Source organism: Myodes glareolus, chromosome 9 (assembly GCF_982192425.1).
Source record: "Myodes glareolus chromosome 9, mMyoGla1.1, whole genome shotgun sequence".
Taxonomy (NCBI): Eukaryota; Metazoa; Chordata; class Mammalia; order Rodentia; family Cricetidae; genus Myodes; species Myodes glareolus.
This window is the reverse complement of record NC_142034.1, coordinates 65,660,695-65,682,496: the sequence shown is the minus strand read 5'-3', so window position 1 is coordinate 65,682,496 and position 21,802 is coordinate 65,660,695. Positions and strand designations below refer to the sequence as shown.

Below are 21,802 nucleotides of genomic sequence, written 5' to 3'. Positions count from 1 at the left end.
AAATTATGAGAAAATAATCAGGAACCACAAATGCAAGCATAAACAGCAGAATACAAGAGATGGAAGAGGGAATCTCAAGCATTGAGGATACAATAGCAGAAATAGAAACATTGGTTAATGAAAACATTAAATCTAGCAAAATTTTAACCCAAAATATCTAGGAAATATGGGACACCATTAAAAGATCAAACCTAAGAATAAAAGGTATAGAAGAAAGTCAACTCAAGAGCACAGAAAATATAATTAACAAAATCATAGAAGAAAACTTGCCTAACCTAAAGAAAGATAACCTATGAAGATACAAGAAGAATACAGAACACCAAATAGAGTTCCTTCCGCTCCTTCAGCCAATCACCGCTGAGTTACCAGCCCATTGGGGCATGGTCTCTCTCTCTTTAAAAAAAAGCAGCGGCTGTCCTCCACTCCCTCTTTGGCTTCTGGCTCTGCTTCCGGCTCCTGGACTCCTTTCCTGTTCACGTGGAGGGGCTGTTGTCTGGGACGGTAATCTGTAAGTTTTTTCCCCTTTGAATAAATAACCATTCTATTAATCATAATTTCAAACTGGTGTGGGATTATCTGTGACTTATGCCTTCATCTGGCGCCCAACGTGGGGCCCCTCGCTACATAATAATCAAAACACTAAACATACAGAATAAAGAAAAATATTAAGAGCTGCAAAAAAAAGGCCAAGAAACATATAAAGGCAGACCTATCAGAATTACACCTGGTGTAATTTTTCAAAAGAAAAAGAAGTCAAACTCTTACTATTTGCTGATGATATGATAGTTTACATAAGCAACCCCCAAAATTCTACCAACGAACCTCTACAACTCATAAGCACTCTGCTACATTCAGTAATGTAGTAGAATACAAGATTAACTGAAAAAATTAGTAGTCCTCCTTTATATAAATGATAAATGGGCTGACAAAGAAATAAGAGAAACAGCACCCTTCACAATAGCCACAAAAAGCATAAAATATGTCAGAGTAACTCTAACCAAACAAGTGGAAGACCTATGTGACAAAAACTTTAAATCTTTGAAGAAAGAAATTGAAAAAGACACCAGAAAATGAAAAGATCTCCCATGCTCTTGGGTAGGTAGAATTAACATAGTAAAAATGGCAATATTACCAAAAGAAATCTACAGATTCAGTGCAATGGCCATCCAAATCCTAGCAAAATTATTCACAGACCTTGAAAGAGCAATACTCAACTTCATAAGGAAACAGAAAAAAAAACCCAGGATAGCCAAAGCAATCAAAAAATGGAACTTCTGGAGGCATCACAATCCCTGACTTCAAACTCTACCACAGAACTACAGTACTAAAAATAGCCTGATATTGACATAATAGCAAATAGGGGAAACAATGGAACTAAATCAAAGACCCAGATATCAATTCACATATCTACTAGTGCCTGATTTTTGACAAAGAAGCAAAAAAATATGAAATGGAAAAAAAGAAACCATATTCAGCAAATGGTGTTGGCATAACTGGATATCAGCATGTAGAAGAATGAAAATAGCCATATCTACCACCATACCCAAAACTCAAGTCCAAATGGATCAAAGACCTCAACATAAAACTAACCACAGTAAACCTCAAAGAAGAGGAAGTGAGAAGTACACTTGAACGCATTGGCACAGGGAACCACTCAGCACAGACACTGAGAGAAACAATTAATACATGGGATCTCCTGAAACTGAGAAGCTTCTGTAAAACAAAGGACATCATCAATAAGACAAAATGGCAGCCTACAGAATGGAAAAAGATCTTCACCAACTCCACATTGAACAAAGGGCTAATCTCCAAAATATACAAAGAACTCAAGAAATTGGTCATCAAAAGAACAAATAATCCAATAAAAAAAAGAGGATACACGCCTAAGCAGAGAACTTTTAAAAGATGAATCTAAAATGACTGAAAGACACTTACAAAAATATTCAACATCCTTAGCCGTCAGAGAAATGCAAATCAAAACCACTCTGCGATTTCATCTTACACCTATCAGAATTGCAAGATCAAAAACACTGATGACCATGTATGCTGTAGAGGATGTGGGATAAAGAGAACATTCCTCCATTGCTGGTTGGAGTGCAAACTTGTGAAGCCCCTTTGGATATAAGTATGGTGATTTTCTCAAAAAATTAAGAAACAACCTACCTCAATACCCAGTAATACCACTTTTGGTTAATCCAAAGGATGCTCAATCATACCACAGGAACATGTGCTCAACTATACTCATAACAGCATTGTTAGTAATAACCGGATACTAGAAACAACCTAAAATACCCTCAGCCAAAGAATTGATAAGGAAAATGTGGTACATTTACACAATAAAGTACTACATAGCAGAAAAAAATAATGACATCTTGAAATTTGTGGGCAAATGGATAGATCTAGAAAACCTCATATTGAGTGAGGTAACCCAGACCCTGAAAGAGAAATGTCATATGTAGTCACTCATAAGTGGCTTTTAGACATAAAACAAATAAAACCAGCCCATAATTCACAATCCCAGAGAACCTAGACAATAATGAGGACCCTAAGAGAGACATACATGGATCTAATATACATGGGAAATAGAAAGACAAGATCTCTTGAGTAAATTGGGAGAATGTGGACCATGGGAGAGGAGAGAAGGGGAGTGGAGAGAAAGGGAGGTGAATGGAGAAATATATAGCTCGATAAAAGCAATAAAAAACTTTATCTTGATGAAATTTTCCTTCAATGACTATGAAGTCCTTTCTATCTCTTCTGATTAATTGTAGTTTGAAGTCTATTTTATTAGATATTAGGACAGCTGCACCAGCTTGCATCTTAGGTCCGTTTCATTGGAAAATCTTTTTCCAACCATTTACTTTGATGTAATGCCTGCCTTTGAAATTGAGGTGTGTTCCTTGCATGCAGCAGAAGGATGGATCCTGTTTTCATATACATTCTATTAGCCTGTGTCTTTTTTATTGGCAAATTAAGTTAACTAATGTTAAAGGATATTAATGATCAGTGACTGTTAATTTCTGTTATTTATTTGTTTTGGTGGTGGTGGTGGTGGAAGTGGTAGTGTGTGCTTTCCTTCTTTGGGTTTTGCTGGTGTTAGATTATCTATTGCCCATGTTTTCGTGGGTGCAGCTAACTTCCTTTGGTTGGAGGTTTTTTTTTCTAGTACTTTCTGTCGAACTGGATTTGTGCATAGGTATTGTTTAAATCTGGTTTTGTCATGGAATATCTTGTTTTCTCCATCTACAGTGATTGAAAGTTTTGCTGGGTATAATAGTCTGGGCTGGCATCCTTAGTCTCTTAGTCTGCAAAATATATGTCCAGGACCTTCTATCTTTTAGAGTCTCCATTGAGAAGTCAGGTGTAATTCTGATAGGTCTGCCTTTTATGTTACGTGACCTTTTTTCTTTGCAGATCTTAATTTTATTTAATATATATATTTAATGTCTTTATTATTATGTGGTGAGTGGACTTTTATTCTGGTCCAGTCTGTCTAGTGTTCTGTAAACTTCTTTTACCTTTATAGACATGTCCTTCTTTAAGTTGGGAAAGTTTCCTTCTATGATTTTGTAGAATATGTTTTCCATGCCTTTGAGCTGGAATTCTTCTCCTCCTTCTATCCCTATTATTTTTAGTTTTGGTCTTTCATGGTGTTCCAGATTTCCTGGATGTTTTGTGTTAGGAATTTATTGGATTTAACATTTTCTTTGCCTGGTGAATCTATTTCCTCTATTGTATATCTTCAATGCCTAAGATTCACTCTTCCATCTCTTGAATTCTGTTGGTTATCCTTGCTTCTGTAGTTCCTGTTCACATACCAAGATATTTTATTTCCAGAATTCCCATGGTTTGTGTTTTCTTTATTGCCTCTGTTTCAACTTTCAAGTCTTGAATTGTTTCCTTCACCTGTCTGATTTTTTTTTTGTTTTCTTAACATTCTTTGAGGGATTTATTGATTTCTTCCAATTTTTGGTTGCCTTTTCCTCAATTTCTTTAAGGGGATGTTTCATTTTGTCTTTAAAGACATCTATTTTCATAAGTTATTTTTAAGCTTTTCCTTCTGTGTCATCTGTGTTGGGATATTCAGGTCTTTTTGTTGTGGGACAACTGGATTCTCGTGGTACCATATTGCCCTTTTTGCTATTGAATGTATTCTTACACTGGCATTTACCCATCTGTTCTTCCAACTTGTGATGTTGCTGGAAAGCATTGTGTGCAGGGAGGAAGTTGGGATAGGTGTGGTTTGGTATCAGAGTAGGTCTTGTGGGAACAGAGTCCTGTGGGTGGTAGAGGTGGTGGTGCAGCCTGTCTGTAGGTCTCTTAGCTGCTGGCCAGCTACTGGGGACTGTGCCACAGCAGTGGGGTTCCACCAGAGTTGGAGGTGAAGGGTTATGCGCTGTACTTAAGGAACAATGTTGCTTTTATGCTGATCAGACAGGAATAGTAACCGAAACCCTGGACAAACTCAAAGATAGATTAGCCAAATGTCCAAAGGAATTTGAATCACGACAAAATTGGTTTGAAAGCTGGTTTAATTGATCTCCCTGGTTTACAACCCTGATCTCCACAATCACGGGTCCTATAATTATTTTGATGCTCATCCTGACCTTTGGGCCCTGTATTCTTAACAGGCTATTCCAATTCATTAAGGACAGGTTAACGGTCATCCAGACCATGGTCCTCACTCAGCAATACCATGCGCTTAGGCAGACGGACCCTGAGGCCAGCCAAACCCCAGAGCAAGACGAATGGATATAAGATTTTATCCATGATAAAACCCAAGGGGGAAATGAAGGAGCCCCCATACTTGAAAGACCCCCATGTCCACATACTATGTTAAACTCTGCTGAAACTTAACTGAGCCATAGAAAAAAAGCCCCCAGGTTCAGCTAATGACTCTGTGAAATTTAGCTGGGCCATAGAAGGAAAGTCCCCCAGCCCAGCCAATGCTAAAACAGGATATCTATGGGTTGCAGACTCGCTGACTAGGCTGAAGAGAGGGAGTACCTCACCCCCAAGGCATTCTATCAAAACTGTCAACTTGCTGCAGGGTTCTCTATCTAGCTTTGTGGTTTTTCGGGGAAATTTGAGTATAGACAAGGGGCCATTCCTGGGGTGAGCTAAGCCTGTCAATTTGAGAACCAATGAAATGCTTGTTGCTAGACAGCCTCTTATGTAATTCTTAAATCCTTATAAATACATAATGTGCCTTCAGCCTGGCATGCTCAGTAACTTGGTTGTTGTAGCATCCATAGGCACCTGTGTATCCATTAAACTGCCTCTTGTTCTTGCATCCAGTGGACTGGTTCTTGGGCAGAGGGCTCCAAGTGAGACCCCCTTGACTTTTGGGGTCTTTCAGAGGCTGGGCCCAGTTCCCTTGCTGGGCTGAGATTGGAGGAGGAGGAACAGGGGATGTGCACTGGGGTTTAGGGCTTAGTGATTGGGGCGGTTTAGTTGGAAGACCTGCCACTCGCCTGTGATAGGTGATGAAAGGCCTTTAAAGATTACATATGGGCTACTGATACTGTGGGGGATGGCTGTTCAAGGTGGGGAAGATGGGGCCAGCCCCATGCTGCTTTTTGTCTGACTATTTTTCATGGCAACAGAAATGAAACCAGAACACAGTAACCTAACCCAATATGCAACACTGAGATTCTCCTCTGAGTTCTGAGTGCTGGGATTAAAGGCATATACCACCATGCCCAACATTTTGTTTGTTTATTTGTTTTGTTTTGATTTGTTTGAGTGAAGGGACCAGGGCCGGTTTTGTTTTCCCCAGCAGTCAGGTTACAAAGAGCTCTGCCCTCTATTACTACATCATCCTATGTTGACTCAATTCTGGCTTCAACCAGACCCTCAGGAAGTACATCCAGTCTGGTAGTCAAACAGGGTTCTACCTGGCCATATGCTGGAACTGTTCTTGCTATTTTCTGTCGCACAGACTCCTGATACAGAAGACAGACTCTTGACATCATACTCATAGGTGCTGTCCAGATGTCATGAGCCAACCAAAAAATGATTCCTGTATCAGTAAGAGCCTATACCCAATTACTTCAAAGTACACTTAACCACAGCTGGAATTCTCCTCTGCAGGCTTAAAAGGATTGCCTTACATGCCCATCCACCCCCGACCTCCCTCCCACTGCTTAAAGTCATTTTCCGGGGGCCCCAGCTTGCTGGTTTTTTCTTGAGAATGAAGCTGCTCTCTTGAATTGCTTATCGGGTGTCTTCTGGTCATTTCGATTCATCTGAGGACCCTACAAAGACCTCTCACAACAAGTAGCTGAGCTTCAGTCCCCACCACCAGAGGGCAACTATTCAAACCATTCTAGACAAGAGGGGGGAAGGTTATAACCAATCAGGTTGCTTCTTTAGTTCACTTCCGGTCTCTGTGGATACCTTCCCTTCCCTCTGCCTATGTGATGCTGCAAGGCCTCCCGAAGCGTTTTCAATCAGACCCTGCCTGACTCTAAATCATAACATGGTGACTGTGTGAAATATGTCTTGTGCGGTTTTTAACAGAAGCAGCCTTTATTTCTCCCGATGACGCACAACTTGGGAATTCTGCATTCAGACTCGTTCTACCGAGAAAGTGCTACTTCTGGTGATCATCCTCCCCCAGGCTCCACAGTTTAGCCTTGTACAGAGTGATGTCATGGTAGACCTTGAAGTGGTTCAGCCTGTTATCCTGGCGGTCTGGGTTGACCTAAAGGGGAGGGGACAGGGTCAGTCTTTCAGGGAGGAAGCAGACTAGGGTTTACACGATGTAGAGCTGGATCTGTATCAGGCCCAAGGCCCAGTGACAGCAGGGCTTTTCCTTGTTAAACCTTGAGCTATGACACAGATATATGTGAGCATTCACATCGAAGATCTCCAAACTGAAGGAGAGTAACCTATCAAAGCTGAGGCGGTCCCCTCCCTGCTGTCCAAAGGAAGCCTTGCTTCAGGGCTCACCACCCCTGGAAAGTAGCTCACGGAGGAGAGACGGTATATTTATTACTGTAGCTAAGCTATGAGGACAGCGTCTAGCATGGGCTACCTGACAAATGTGTAGGCGCATTGAAGGAGTGTGGCATTAAAGTGAACACAAAACAACTTAGTTACTTGTCCAAGGTCACACAACTAGGGAATGTGGCCCAGAATTCAAACCCAGGAGAGACTGCCTCTCCACCGCTGCTGGTATGCTCCCAGGTACCACTAAGTGAAGGAGCCATACTCACCAAGGGAATTGGGTCCCATCCAATTTCTTGGGATTCAGTCTGTGTCTCTGGATATTTCTTCCTTGGACCCTGTGCAGCATGGTGAATGAGGTTCAGGAACTTGGCTGGGAGAGGAGGCATAGTTAAAAAGGAATTAGAAACCGCAGCAACAGCCAGCATGGCATGATAAACCTAAGCATGTGGTAGTGGCATGCATACCTTGGTGCTAACCAGAAGCTCTCTAAATGGTCTTAAGGACCACTCAACAGGACGGAAGCTATGCCTGGTACTGTAATCTGCAACTGTTTCAAAGAACTGTAGAATATGGCACTTAAATAACTTAGGGTTCTGTTGATGTGAAACACGATTCCTCCTGGCAGCACCAATTTATTCCTGAGAGAATGTTGAGCACTAAAGAAATTTCACTTAGAGCTTGTTTTTTTCTTGGGGTAAAAAATTGTCTTTGGACAAAGAACTGCCCATGCCTCAACCACTGAAAAAATGTACAGTGTCCAGACTGGACAAGCAAAATACAAGAAAAAAACACTGCCAAACCTTGCCAAGACAGAGTAAGATGGTTTTTGAAAACTTTCCTGCCTCTGAAAATGGCTCATCAGTTACTCTAGGCCTTAGCCAAATTTGGTTGCTCCAACATTGCAAATGAGACTTTGGGTGATTGTCCAAGTAGCCAGCTGTCTGTGTCATCTACTGCACATTTTGGAAGCTGCTTGATTGTACTTCCTGCCTATTCAAGTAATATTATCTCTGTCCTCTGGTCTTTGAAGGGGTTGAAGACTAGATAGTCATAGTTACTTTCCTCTTATGACTTAATCAAGCCATTTCTAATATAAGACTTAGACTCCTTAGGATAGGATAACTATTGAAACATTTAGCATATGTTGTTTGCTTAATATTGTTTGTGCTGGTTGTACTTCTAATTTTTATACGTGACATCTGTTCTTACTGTATATAGTTTTGTATTGGGTTTGGGATTCTCTTATTTAGACCAAAGTGGGAGGTGATGGGGAACTTCCTTCAGCCAATGGCCTTTGAGAAACTGGACTAGGTTGGGCATGGTTTTGGGTACCAAAAGGTGCACGCTCTCTGCTTTCTCTCTCTCTCTCTCTCTTTCTCTCTCTCTCTCTCTCTCTCTCTCTCTCTCTCTCTCTCTCTATCTCCTCTCACACCTGAATTCTGGATTGTGTTCCTGTTCCCTGTTGTGATCTGTGAGCCCCCTCTTAAATAAAGAACCCCTTATTGGTGGGGGACAATTCTGTATTCTGTCAGTTATGTTTGAAATAAATGCTGATTGGCCAGTAGCCAGGCAGGAAGTATAGGCAGGACAACCAGACAGGAAGTAGAGGTGGGGCAATGAGAACAGGAGTATTCTGGGAAGAAGGAAGCTCTTTCCCTCATCCTGTCCAGACACCAAAGAAGCAGAATGTGACCTGCCCCACTGAAAAAGGTACCGAACCATGAGGCTAACATAGATAAGAATAATGGGTTAATATAAGTTATAAGAGTTAATAAGAAGCCTGAGCTAATGGGCCAATCAGTTTATAACTTATGTGTACCTCTGTGTGATTTTCTTTGGAATTTACCAGCTGTGGGAACTGGGCAGGACAGAAACACCAACAAGCAGGCTCTCATGTTACACCTTATTATACCCTGTTCAGAGCTAATGTGGGATTACTTTATTTGTGTTCCCCTTCATCGGGTGCATTTCCTTCACTAGAGAAAGGAGCAGGTACTGCAATACCTCCATTTCATAACAAAGAAACCAAGTCACAAAGAGTTTAATAACCTCCCACTGTCACACAACTAGTGAGAGATGGGGGACTCTGGATGCTGAGCAGGAAACAGCCCTGGGAAGAAACAGAGGGACAGCCCATTGTCAGCAGCAAGGAGGAGAGTCAACTGTACACAGTTCTCAGACCGTGCTGATGCCTCCCCTTCCTGTGCCTGTTTACAGATCATGAAATGTCCTTGCGCAGCTTCCCCTGAGAAGCTCTGCCTCTGCCTGGAGTCTTTGAGAACTCTTCCCAGAATGTCACTGCCCGACAGAGGCACCAGTCTGCGATGCTGGCTCACTCATCCCCTCCCCTAACTCCTCCCCAAGTATGTATGAGGCTACTTCCCTCTCCTTCATAACAGGTCCTCCTCCTAGGCCCAGCCCGCGGACTGTTACAGGGTAATTATGAAAATAACAGCCAACATTTATGGAGCACCACACCCCATCTTAAGCACTTGCGTTATTTTGCCCAGTTCTAGCAATCATCCTAAAAACTGTTTCAGAGAAGTTTTAAAAACAAAAAACCATACTGGTTGTCCTGGTCAGCTTTAGAAGTGTCCATTTGACACAGCCTAGGGTCATCTGAGAAGAAAGCCTGGACTGAGAAATTATCTAGATCAGATTGACCGGTAGGCATGTCCATGGGGGGGAGGTGGTGTGGATTGCCTAGATTGACAATTGATGTAGAGGGCTCAGCCCACTGTGGGCGGTACCGTTTCTACACAGGTGGTCCTGAGCTATGTAAGAAAGTTAGCTGAGCAGGAGCCTGCAGCAAGAGAGCCAGAGACTGAGTGAGCCAGCAACCTTCTTCCATGACTTCTGCTTCAAGCTCCTGCCCTGATGTTCCTGGGAAAAAGGGACCTGGAAATGTGAGTTGAAATAAACCCTTTCTTCCCCCAAATTACTTTTGATCAGCATGTTTGACCACAACAACAGAAGGACACTAGAATACTGCCCATCACTTGCTTAGTGGGTAGAGGCATTGAAAACTAAAACCAGTCACTATGACTTCAGGGTGATGGAGGGTTGGATAGATACAAGGTAAAGGCTTACGAACATTGTTGTTGGCTTCGTGAGTAGTAATGTAGCATTGTAGCTAAAAAGTCAGTCTCCTGTGACCTTGGTTAAAACCAGTTTCAGAGGACCCCCATATCTTCCCCAAGGTAGCAGAACCCTGAGAGGTGTCTACAGCCTGCCTGACCCTCTGTACCCTGGCCCTTAGTGTTCTCAAGCCCAGCACTCACCATCTGCAGGCTCCTCCAAGTTATCATGCCAAGACATGGGCTTCCTGGCAATCGTGTGAACTAGAGAAAAACAAGCAGCAAAATTCACATTAGCAGGGCCTAAGACTGTCCTAAGATTCACCTTAGACAAGGTCTCTGTTTAGCATTCACTAAGGAGGCTGGCATCTACCAGGAACTGTGCAGGACACTAAGGAACAAGACCTCACAGCAAGCCTGTCACTCCAATACCATAGCCAGGAGTGCCTGCTTGACCTGAAAAAAACAGAACTCTCCAGTGTCCCACATGGATACTGTCTTCAGGTTTCCAGTGTGGGGAAACTTTTGCTGCCAAGTTGGTAGAGAAGCAAGCATGCCTGAAGGTCATGAGAACCAGACAGGATGGACACGCAGGAGGCCATCGATTGGAGAAACTGAATCCACATCCTCCAGTTGACGGGTGCACTGTGAGCAAGACAGGAAAGTGCTCCCAGCTCCTGAGTATTCCCTCTGTGTGGGGACTGACAGCACGCCAACACGGGATAACATGTGAGAGGGAACCTTGGAGCAGGCCATGTGCATAGAGGCGGTGGTGTGGGTGTGTGATGAGTGTCCCCGGGAGGTGCCTTGAGTCCTGAGTGAAAGGGTGAGTACGCTGTGTGAGAAGACATGGAAAGATGAGTGACAGCTGGCAAAGTCAGACACATCCGAAGGAGAGAGCTGGTGAAGGAAAGGAGAGTGAGCAAGGTGTTGGGAACCGGTGCCCTCCAAGAAGTTCTTTGTCTCAGACCCTGTTAGCTATCCTCAGCCCAGCCACACCTAAACACCAAAGATGTTACCAGTGTGTTAGTAAAGTCTTTGTGAACGAAAGCAAGGGCCAACACCCTATAGTATATTTGTTATTCCTTTGCGGTCCCTTAAAGGGCTAACCACGCCCACTCCCCAGCCACTTCTGACCTCCCTCGCCACCATCTTAACTCTTTCTCTTCTGTCCCCCGTCTCTTGGCGTGTGCACACGTATCTCTGTCTCTCTCTATGTCTGTCTCCATGTCTCTCTGTCTCCCTCTTCTTTAAGTAATAAATATTCAGCTTCATGTATAGCCTTATGTCCATTTACTCTGCCATCCACCACATCCAGCCGCCTGACTCTGCCGCTTGCCCGGGGAACCTGCACTGCTCTGGCGGCAGCCTCTGCCTGACTCACCCACTGCATGGCGGGACCAGCCTGCCACCCTGGAGATCTTACAGGGACCCACAGCCATCCTTGTCGGACTAGCGGCTGCTCTGCGAGCCTGCCAGGGAACACACCCGCCTTAAAGAACAATAATATTCTCACTTTATTCCAGTGGATCCCATTAGTTATGTACCCAGAGGGGATGGGCCAGGAGACAGCACCTTCTGAGAAAGCCTGCATGTGGCCTTCTGGGATCATTTTAATTCTTAAAATGGACAATGTTTAAACAGAACTGGGGAATAATTTTTCTTCTCACTTTAGTGAATAGGTCTCCTGACAAAAACTAGCTTACATATGGGTAAAGTCTCCACACTTTCTGCAGACAGCGAGAGTGGAGTTCACTGTGTCTAACACGGCACAGAAGTTGGAGACAAGGAGCATGTAGGTTTGGGAGATAGTTTGGCACACTTAGGAAATCTGTTTCTACGGGAATGAAGTGAGGAAGGGGTGTGTGTGTGTGTGTGTGTGTGTGTGTGGTGTGTCAGGTGTGTGTGTGTAGTGTGTGTATATGGTATGTGTGAGTGGTATGTGTGTGGTGTGTATGTGTGTGTGTAGTGTGTGTGGTGTGTGTGTAGTGTGTGTAGTGTGTGTATATGATATGTGTGTGTGGTGTGTGTGTATGTGTGTGTGTGGTGTGTGTGTCAGGTGTGTGTGGTGTGTGTGTATGTGTGTGGTGTATGTGTCAGGTGTGTGTGTGTGGTGTGTATGTGTGTGGTGTGTGTCTGTGTGTGGTGTGTGTGTGGTGTGTGTGTGTGGTATGTGTGTGTAGTGTCTGTGTGGTGTGCGTATGTGGTGTGTGTGTGGTGTGGTGTGTGTGTGGTGTGTGTGTGTGGTATGTGTGTGATCTGTGTGCGTGTGATCTATGTGTGTGTGGTATGTGTGTATGATGTGGTGTCTGTGTCAGGTATGTGTCAGGTGTGTGTGTGGTATGTGTGTGGTGTGTGTGTGCGAGTGTGTGTGCGAGTGTGAGGTGTGGGGGGTATAGGGTGTGGTGTGTGTGTGTGTGCTATATGTATATGTGATCTGTGTGTGTTTGTGGTATGTGTCTGTATGTAGCAGTAGCTGAGCCAGAGCTGTAAGCACTGACTTTACTGGAGAATCGTGGGTGGGATAGAGTGAGGTGGGATTAAATGTCGGGGGAGGGGGTCAGAATGGATGGAAGCTGGAAAGGAACCAGAGCAGATCCAATGAGACTTTAGAGGCTGCTGGGTTCAAACCAGCTTAGAAACTGCAGGAGACCTCCAAAATGTTCACAAAGGGATTGGCCTGGTCTGTTTGGTCTTTTAACACAGGTAGCAAGAAGGAATGTGGGGGAAGGAGGGAGAGTAGCTTGGAGCCCCTGAGACTGTCACAAATCTAGGGGGTTTGGAGACCACAGAGACCTACTCAGACACTGTTAGAGAGTGAATGGCCCGATCGGACAGAGCGGCTGCCATAGGCATTGGGACCTTTCGCTGAGCTGCACAAGTGTTAATTGGGAGAACTGCAGGGAATGACCAAACCATCCAGCAAGGTGGAGTCCTGAGAAGCTAAGGCCTTAGCTAGTGCAGTGGGATGCGCAGGCCAGGCCCGCAGAGCAGGCCAGGAGTGGCAAACATTCAGGCAGAGGGCTGCTCCTGAGCTGCTCCAGGGAAGGCTGCTGGGAAGTGGTGGGAGTCATGAGTCTGGAGTTCTGCCCCAGGCCCAGAAGCGGTTTCACAGAACCCAATGGAGTCACACGGGAAGAAGACAATGGGAGATCGGGGGCATGATGTGGTTTGCTGGGTGGGAGTGAGGGGAGGGGAAATTTCAAGCTCTGTTCCTGGAGGTCAGTGGCAAGAAGTCAAAATAATAATAAAAACAACAAACCATACAAGAACAAACCCCCTTGGTGTAGTAAAAAGAAAACAAACAAAAACCTAACAAAAAGCAGACATAAAAACCCTGTACAATTACTTAAGAAGCACAACTACCCCCACCCCAAATCACTTATCTTTATTCTACATCTAAAATACTCAATTTCAGACGCATTAGGATGCATCTCTAATGTCTGGAGTGATGTGGGGAGAGAGTCCCTCACAACTCAACATAGAGCCAGGGGAGGTTTGCTCTCCCACTCCTCCGAAGCCTCGTGTGCCTGCTCACCCTTGCGCAGGGGATTCACGTGATACTGCGTGTACAGCTTCTGTGTTCGCAGCTCTTTGAGAAACAGTTCTCGCAAAATCTGATTCTGATGAACTTCGTCCTGGACCATCTTCTGCCCCATGTGTCCTGCCATGGCCTTGCCCTTGCTCTGAGAGGTCAGGCTATCTGACTTCTCCTTGCCAGGAGAAAGGTTGCCTTCTGCTGTCTCCTAGCAACAGTGTTCCCCTTGTGTTCAGGCAACAGCGTCCTTCCTGTCTCTAGGCAACAGCGCCCAGATTCCTCAGCACCACCCTCCCTAGCAGTCTTTTGCTGACTTCTGTCCACTCCACCCTCCAAGCTCTCAGGCTCCTGGTGTCTCATTGATCCTCCACCAGTGCGCTCAGGCCCGGACCCAGCATCCAGATGTAGCGCCTCACCTGTGCACCTCTAGGAAAGGGCAGCTGTCTTTTCCCCCACCCAGGAAGAAAAGACTGAAGGGTCACCAACATGGGTGATCGATTCCTAAAGACGGTTTGAGGAGGAGACAGAAACCTATAGGTTTGAAAAGAGTTGCCCAGAATTTAGAAGGAAAGAGAGAGAGAGAGAGAGAGAGAGAGAGAGAGAGAGAGAGAGGGGAGGGGGGGGTGGGGGGGTGGGGGATAGAGCAAAATAAGAGAAGGCAAAAACGAAACACCTCTGACATACACAAGGTAGGGCATAGCAGAGACAGAGAGGCAGAGTCAAATATTGTGGCTATGAAGACCAGACTCCAGCAGTTCAGGCTTTGAAGCAGACCTTTGACTTTTCCGCTTGAGGAAGTAACACTTCATTCTATGGGACCTGGGAGAGATGGAAAAACACATTCATGCACTCTTAGGATCTTCCTATCAGCTTCAGTCTCAGTTCTGTCTTTATTTTTCCCTTACAACTTAAATAGCCCACTCAAGCAATATATAAACTACAATGCAGTTACTTTCTAGTTCTCAAGAGAATGATTATAATGAATATAGGTAAAAGCCATGTTTCCTGTTTCCCTTACATGATTAAACATTTTAAATATTACAAGTGAAAACCAAGTTTTCTCAAGAACCCACATACATTCATACCCAAGTAACTTGTTATAGATTAACAGAGTGTGAGAAAGCAAAGCATATTCCTCGGCCAGCTCTTTGGCTGGCAGGCTGCATTTTCCAATTACAAAAAAAAAAGAACTGTCATTTTATTATCATCTCCAAAAGTAACTTTTTAAGAACTCTTAAGAGAATCACAAACCCAAGCTTTTATACATGGAAAAGAATCAGTCAGCTCTACTTGAAATCTTCAGGGTGCATACCCACTCCTCAACAGTTTTGATATTGGGAAGCTGAGAGCAGAAATGAGTACATGGAATTAGTCACGCCTTCGGTCATCAATCCTAGCAAGAAAGGCACATCAGCTAATCTCTGGGCTGTTCTGTTCTTGTTCCCTGATCTTAAGGAGTCCCTCACCCAGCTATGTGCCCCTCCACAACTTTTAATTGTTTTCTAGGGGTTTTCACCTCAAAGCTATTTGACAAAAACATCTCAGTCTAACCTTAAGTCATTCCCAAAGCTCTCTTTCGACTGTGATGCACTCCAAAGCCTGTGAACATATCTCCCAACATTTAAAGAATTTAAACTAGCTAGGCTTCAGGGACTCAAAATTTTCTTAATCATTAACCTAAGTCTTAGTCTATATGGCTCCTCAAAAGAAACTAGTTGTGTGACATTTCCTTCTTTTATGTTTTATTCTCTGCAACCTCTGCTTTATCAGAGACAGGAAAAATATGTCATCCTACATTTGCCTATGTTAATTAGTCCAATAAATTAACTTCTATCATAATCCCTTACTATATTTATTAAAAATCCTCCATCAAAGTTCTATTTAACTAACACTATCAATGTATAAAATCATTGCTTCAGTTAAACAGTACAGCTTAAGAGGAAATCATTTTCATAATAATCCACAGGTTAAAAAATGACCAGTAGAATGGGATAGTTCCAAGACTACATTAAGGGCAGTGGGGATTTCCCCCATGCCCATTCACACCAGACCAGAGATACCAGAGAATATTGACAGTGGCAGACACACAAAGACACAACAGTAGCAAGAAACATTCTGGTTCCATAGATCCCAAGGCTTTGCCTATCCGAGATTCACCCATCAGAGTTTTGCTTCCTGGTGAGCGGTTTTCCTGAATCTCAACTGCCACCTGCTACTCCCTTGACATGGCCATTGACAGTCAATCATCTGAGCAGTGCACAGAGACCGCAGGACCACCATCCTTTCTAATCTAAGTAAATCGGCATCTTTTATAATTTATCCAATTAATTTTTTGCAGACCAAGGGACTGAACTCAGAGCTTCTGCATGTCGGGGAGCTGTTCCACCACTGGGCTGTATCTCCAGCCTCTTTATTTTAAGACAGGATTTCTTGAAGTTGCCCAGAAAGATGTTGACCTTGTAATTCTCCTGCCCCAGCCTCCTAAATTGCTGGAATTCTAGGCCTCTCCCACCACCCAACTACTTTCAATTTTTCATTGTGGCAAAATACACATCTTCTAAGATATCCCATCTCCACCACTGTCAAGTGTGCAGTCCAGCCGCATGAAGTATGGGCACAGTGTGAAACCCAGCTACAGAACTCACCCCTTAGGCAACTGTCCTCTGTCCCAGCCCCTGACAACCACCATCATTCTTTCTATACCTGATCAACCTCCAATCACCTTCTATAACATGCTTTACTTTTAAATAACCAGAAGGAGCCTACAGTAGGGAGAGAAGCCCTCCCTGGCTCTGGTGAGCAGCTAAACACAGATGCTGAAGCTTGTGCTCTTTCTTTCATTCAGTCATTAATACATTCACGACCCAGGATGCTTGACGTGTGATAGTATTTCCAGAGATAAGTGGGTAGCCATTGCTTTTATTTCACAAATCCCACAACTACCAATGACTTCATAATTAGCTGCTTTTCTCCTTGACCTGTAGGATTCTTTGCATCTTGTCTGCAGAAGCTTTCTACCCAATGTTTATATGAGCTCACATGCGATCACTTTTCAGAAGCCTTACAAGGCAGGGGATCTCTGTCTGGTGATAGTCTGTTGCAATGCTACTTCCTGAAATGTGCTTGTTTATACCTTAGCTACTGAAGATGAGATCTGTTCTCTCTCTCTACATTCCCAGTCCCTGTGCAGTAGAGGTAGGTAGGTGTTTTGTGTTCGGTGGCTGTAGTCTTGTTTGCTTACCTCATTATATAGCCCCTTAAAACATTCAGGCAGATTGTATCACAGTACCTTTGACCTCTGTGTCCCAAACAAGGCTCAAACAACCTCTTGGAGTCTTCACTGTCTTCTGGAAGACAAGAAGGAATAACCTGAGCCTTCAAAACCACATGGCTTTCTTGAGAATTTTCAAGATTGCACCTGTGCTGTGTCAACAAAGCATCCCTCAGCTTGAATTATTGGTCTTGTTTCTGGGACCTTCCATGTACGGCCGTTGCTAAAGCTGTCTGGAAGGTCAGAAAGAAATCCTAGACTAAGAAGAGAGGATAATTCAGACACAATGAGATGTGGAGGGTGAAGATTAACACTTAACTAAAAGTTAAGTTAAGGGATGCTTAAAATTCTTGAACATGGGAAACCTCAGGGGAAGGTCCATATGACTGGAAGGGGAGAGCAGCTGGACACTGAGGGAGGGAACACTCAGAGTGATGAAATGTGATGCATATGGGAGAGCCACAAAAAATGAAGGAAAAAAATAAAGATCCAAATTAGTGGCCATTGCACAGGGCTGATGGCAAAGACCTGAGATTCCCATCTACTGTAATGAGCACAGCTCAGAAAACATGAATTACACAACTATATCAGCTGGAGAACTTTTTTTTTGTTTTGTTTTGTTTTTTTGTTTTTTGTTTTTTTTTTGTTTTTTCGAGTCAGGGTTTCTCTGTTGCTTTGGAGTCTGTCCTGGAGCTAGCTCTTGTAGACCAGGCTGGCCTCGAACTCACAGAGATCCGCCTACCTCTGCCTCCCAGGTGCTGGGATCACCTGGAGAACATTGTTGCTTTGTTTTTCATTTCTTATATGATTTTTGCATGTGTATAGGCAGAACACTATATGCGTGTTGTGACTACAGAGGTGAGAAGAGAGGGTTGGATTTCCTTGAACTGAAACTGCAACCATAAGGGTACTGGGAACACCATACACTCTCAGCAGCAAGGGCTCTTAATGGCTGGGCCCTCTCTCCAGCCCCTGCTTTGGTTTTTTGAGCTAGGGTTCCATGAGAACACAGACTTTAAACTCACTATACAGCTGACATTGGATTTGAAGTCCTAATTCTCCTGCCTCTGCCTTCCCGGTTGATACAAGCCTGAATCACCACATCTGCCTTAGAAGAAAAATTTAAAGCAAGAATAGTGGATGTTTCTGGAGACTTGTCACTTGTATGCGCATCTGCAGCAGGAGCTATAAGCTGCTAAAGTCAATGGTCACTGGGAGTGAGTGAAGCACATCTGAAGGGATGAGGAAACTACAGGTCCCACAACTGATCTGATCAGCAATGCCAAGTATCACAGGAAGGGAAAGGGGATTAAGAAGATGAACTGCTTGGCTCCCATAACAGCCATCAGACCCTAAGAGCCACACACTGTGATCTTAGAGGTCTCAATACTTTGCTCCACAGTAAAGTTTCTGCAGAGCAAACTTCATATCTTTGTTCCTCAGACAATAGACCACTGGATTCAAAGACGGAGTGAGGACAGAGTAGAAAACAGATGCCAGGCGACCCTGGGTCCGGGAGTACCGAGAGGCAGGCCTCAGGTACACGAAGCTTCCAGTTCCATAAAACAAGACGACTGTGGTCAGGTGAGAGGAGCAGGTGGAAAAGGCCTTCCACCTGCCGTCCAATGAGGGGATGCGGACAACTGTGGACACAGTGCCCACATAGGAGAGGACCGTGAGGGCGAAGGAGCTCATGACGATGCAGCTGCTGACAGCAAAACCCACCTCCTCATTGAGATGGTAATCAGTGCAGGACAGTCTCATGACTGGAGGGATGTCACAGAAGAAGTGTTCAACAACATTGGGTCCACAGTAGGGGAGGGAGAAGGTGTTGAAAGTGTGGAAGGCTGAGTAGATAGCCCCACTCACCCAGGCAGTGACCACCAGCTCAACACGACATTTGTGGCTCATGATGGTTCCATAGAGCAGTGGTCTGAGGATGGCCAGGTACCGGTCATAAGCCATGGCCGTGAGCAGGAAGCAGTCAGTACATGCAAGTGTGAAAAACATGTAAAGCTGTGCTACACACTCAAGATAGGAGATGAGCCCTGAGCCTGTGAACGACATAACCACTGCCTTGGGGATGGTGGCTGAAGTGTAGCACATGTCCAGGAAAGATAAATTCTTCAGGAAGAAGTACATGGGGGAGTGGAGCTTAGAGTCTCTCACCACAACTGCGATGATGGAGATGTTCCCCAGGAGGCCGAATGTGTAGACAAGCAGGAAAAACGGGATGACCACCAATTTCAGCTGTGGGGTATCTGAGAAGCCCATGAGGATGAAGTGAGTCACTCTTGTGTGATTGGACATGTCTGTTCGAATTGTGTTCAGATGCAGGGGCCAAACACAGCTAAGGGAGGGGACAAGGAGAGGATGCAGGCTCAGACATGTGTATGTAGCTCCATATACTCTACAGAGTCATGGCTTCCATCAGAAAAGTAACACGGCAAAGTAACTCATCTAAAGGGCAATTAAAAGAACTGAGGAGAAGAAGAGGGAGGGGAGAAGGGGGAAGGGAAGAGATAGAACAGGGGAGAGAGGGCACACCTGCCAAAGGTCTATTGCTCTTAAATTCTCCATGAAGTCGAGTGGGAAGTAGTTCCATGTTTTGCTTTCTATGTATTGAAGTAAATCAGCTCATAAACATTTCAATATTATTTTAATAGACAGTGGTTTTTAAAAATATTTATTCTCATTATAACACATTGCTTCTTAATAGTCTAAAGATTTTCTGAATCTTCTCATTTTCTTTCTATTGTTGATTCACTCCTCTCTGTCTCTCTCTGTCTCTCTGTCTCTCTGTCTCTGTGTCTCTCTCTCTATGTCTCTTATACACACACACACACCTTCTTTAGTAGTAATTCCATTTTTTAACTCAAGAAAATCATTCTACCAACACTGCAGGGCAAATGTCCTCTGCTGAGGAACACATGAAATGTGAAACACTTGAGTTCTAGGTTTCTGTAAATCCCTGTTCCTAGAGACCTTGATTTGTTTATTATTCCTTCTGCTTTTTTTAAAAAAAAAATTGTGGCTGTGTGACTCAAGAACATGCCGGTCTCTTTCTCTTCCTGTAGAGATGGTCAGTGTCTGATGATGAGCCCTCAGTGGACATTAGTTAGTGAGCAAACCAAGGCAAGCTTCCATGGTCTCCCTCAGACGTCAGCCTGGAAGATTTGCTCTGAGCCAGAGGTCTCTGTGGACTCAGCTGTGAGTGAGCTCAGGTGTGTAGAACAACATAAAGACCTAGATCCTCACTGACTTTGAATGTGTAGGCTGCTGGTTAGGTTTAGTAGGATATGTTACATCCATGGTAGGAACTGCTTTCTGGGCCCTTGTTCTGGTTCATCAGCAGCTTCAGAGAAGACATCTGCCACAGGTGCTGATCAGGAGCGCAGAGGCTCCCACTTTTATCACATACTCCCCACAACCCTGAGAAAGAATGCACTACTATTTGGCTGAGAATATCATAATCATCCCCGTGTTAGCTATAAGGGAGCAATGCAGGCATGGGGGCCCATGAAGGCACTGGCTACAGCCTGGATGCTGTAAGAGAATCTGGACGGCGGGAGGGAGGAAACAGTGTGGGGATTTCCCTTAGAAAAGGCAAATGAGCCCTGGGCTGTGAAAGGGCAAAGCTTGTAGAAGGAGCAACCACTGGTTTACCCTGGGTGGGACGGAAGTGGCTTTGGTCTTACCTGCAATTACTGATATAGCTTATTAGATGCATCCCATCAAATGAAAGGAGAAATACTTGAAGAAGCTGGGTTGGAAGAAGTGGGTATGGATGGCCTAGTGAAAACAATGTGTTTCTTACAGTTTTGAGATTGTCACCAAAAAAAAAAAAAGCACAGTTATATTCCTCTAGGACAGATCTGCGGTAGCTTCTCTGTCTCTGGTGGACATGGACACACACAGTGCCTGGCCTCAAATACTCAATCTTGCATCTTTGTCTTCTGAACAAGTACTTATAGATGCCACTTACAGCTCTGTGAAGTTCTGCTCCAGCTCAGGATGCAGCCAGGCTCTTGAAACAGGTTCAGTTGCTTCTATGAGCTAATCCTGGGGAAACACTTTGGCCCATGGAGCTGCTTTTAATGAACAGGAACCCTTTGGCTTAGGCTTTTCTTCATTAAGCAAGATGATGCCTCCGATGAATTAGTTATTCCCTCGGGACAGTTTTTCCATTCTCCCCACGCTGGAGGCTTCTCTACAATGGTGCTGCTCTCTATGAACACCAGCCTGCCTTGAAATTTACCACACCAAACAAAAGAATCCATTACCTCTCAAGTCAACCTCACTCAGGTATTTGGGACAAGAAGCCAAACAAAGCCAGATTCTTGGCCCAACTATCACAGGAATGGTCCTATCCCAGCTTCTGGTTGAGTCATTGTTCCCTCTGAAATCTGCTGAGCTGGTTCCTGCTGTCATTTCTCAGCATTCTTCTGTTGCAAGTTCTGCTTATGGCACTCAGTAAGTTTTCAGCCCAAACTTCCACGTTCTTCTCCACTCCTCAAAACTGTCCCAAGGGCTTAGAAGCGAGGTGGTCAGGGTCATCACAGCAATGGCCCTGCTTCTCAGACTAATTTTTTCCTGATTTGTTTCCTGATACTGTGATAAAATACAGGAGAAATGGTTTTTTTTTTAAGATTAAAGTTCCAAGTTATAGTTCACCATTATGGAGGAATCAAATCAGTTAAACTCTTCTGACTTGACATTCAAACAAGCCATCACAAACCCCAAGAAAAACATAGGGGCATCTAACTCAGCACAGTCATGCAGAAAGCCGTAAGACCCTGATAAGAGATGGCAGTTACATAGCCTGATTATATAATTTAAATATAATAATAATAATTATATAAATGGTTCAACATCAGTTGTAACAAGAAAATAACAATATAAAAATACAAGCATTCTTTTCCTGGAGCCCCTTCTACTCTGTCCATTCTGCTCACCCTCTGC

The 21,802-nt window shown here is 44.1% G+C and overlaps 2 protein-coding genes across 2 annotated transcripts; both read right to left on the bottom strand.

The window, feature by feature from the left end:
* Positions 1-4,514: 4,514 nt before the first annotated feature.
* Positions 4,515-13,776, bottom strand: Cfap144 (cilia and flagella associated protein 144). The gene is made up of 4 exons (XM_048439991.3): positions 13,570-13,776; positions 10,236-10,295; positions 7,221-7,324; positions 4,515-6,706 (listed from the first exon to the last, which is right to left on the bottom strand). Exons 1-4 carry the CDS (start codon positions 13,700-13,702, stop codon positions 6,596-6,598), a joined length of 408 nt encoding a protein of 135 aa, XP_048295948.2. The 5' UTR covers positions 13,703-13,776; the 3' UTR covers positions 4,515-6,595.
* Positions 13,777-18,223: 4,447 nt separating this feature from the next.
* Positions 18,224-19,150, bottom strand: LOC148120946 (olfactory receptor 5AR1-like). Its single transcript, XM_087910606.1, has one exon. The coding sequence runs from the start codon at positions 19,148-19,150 to the stop codon at positions 18,224-18,226; it is 927 nt and encodes a 308-aa protein (XP_087766732.1).
* Between the last annotated feature and the right edge of the window lie 2,652 nt (positions 19,151-21,802).

Bases quoted from the DNA above. Each gene is read 5' to 3' on its own strand.
- Cfap144 (XM_048439991.3), bottom strand. From the start codon at position 13,702: ATGGCAGGACACATGGGGCAGAAGATGGTCCAGGACGAAGTTCATCAG. The intron at 7,325-10,235 runs GTGAGTGCTGGG...CTCCTCTCCCAG, and splicing joins CTTGGAGGAGCCTGCAGATG to CCAAGTTCCTGAACCTCATT. The intron at 6,707-7,220 runs GTGAGTATGGCT...CCTCCCCTTTAG, and splicing joins GATGGGACCCAATTCCCTTG to GTCAACCCAGACCGCCAGGA.
- LOC148120946 (XM_087910606.1), bottom strand. From the start codon at position 19,150: ATGTCCAATCACACAAGAGTGACTCACTTCATCCTCATGGGCTTCTCA.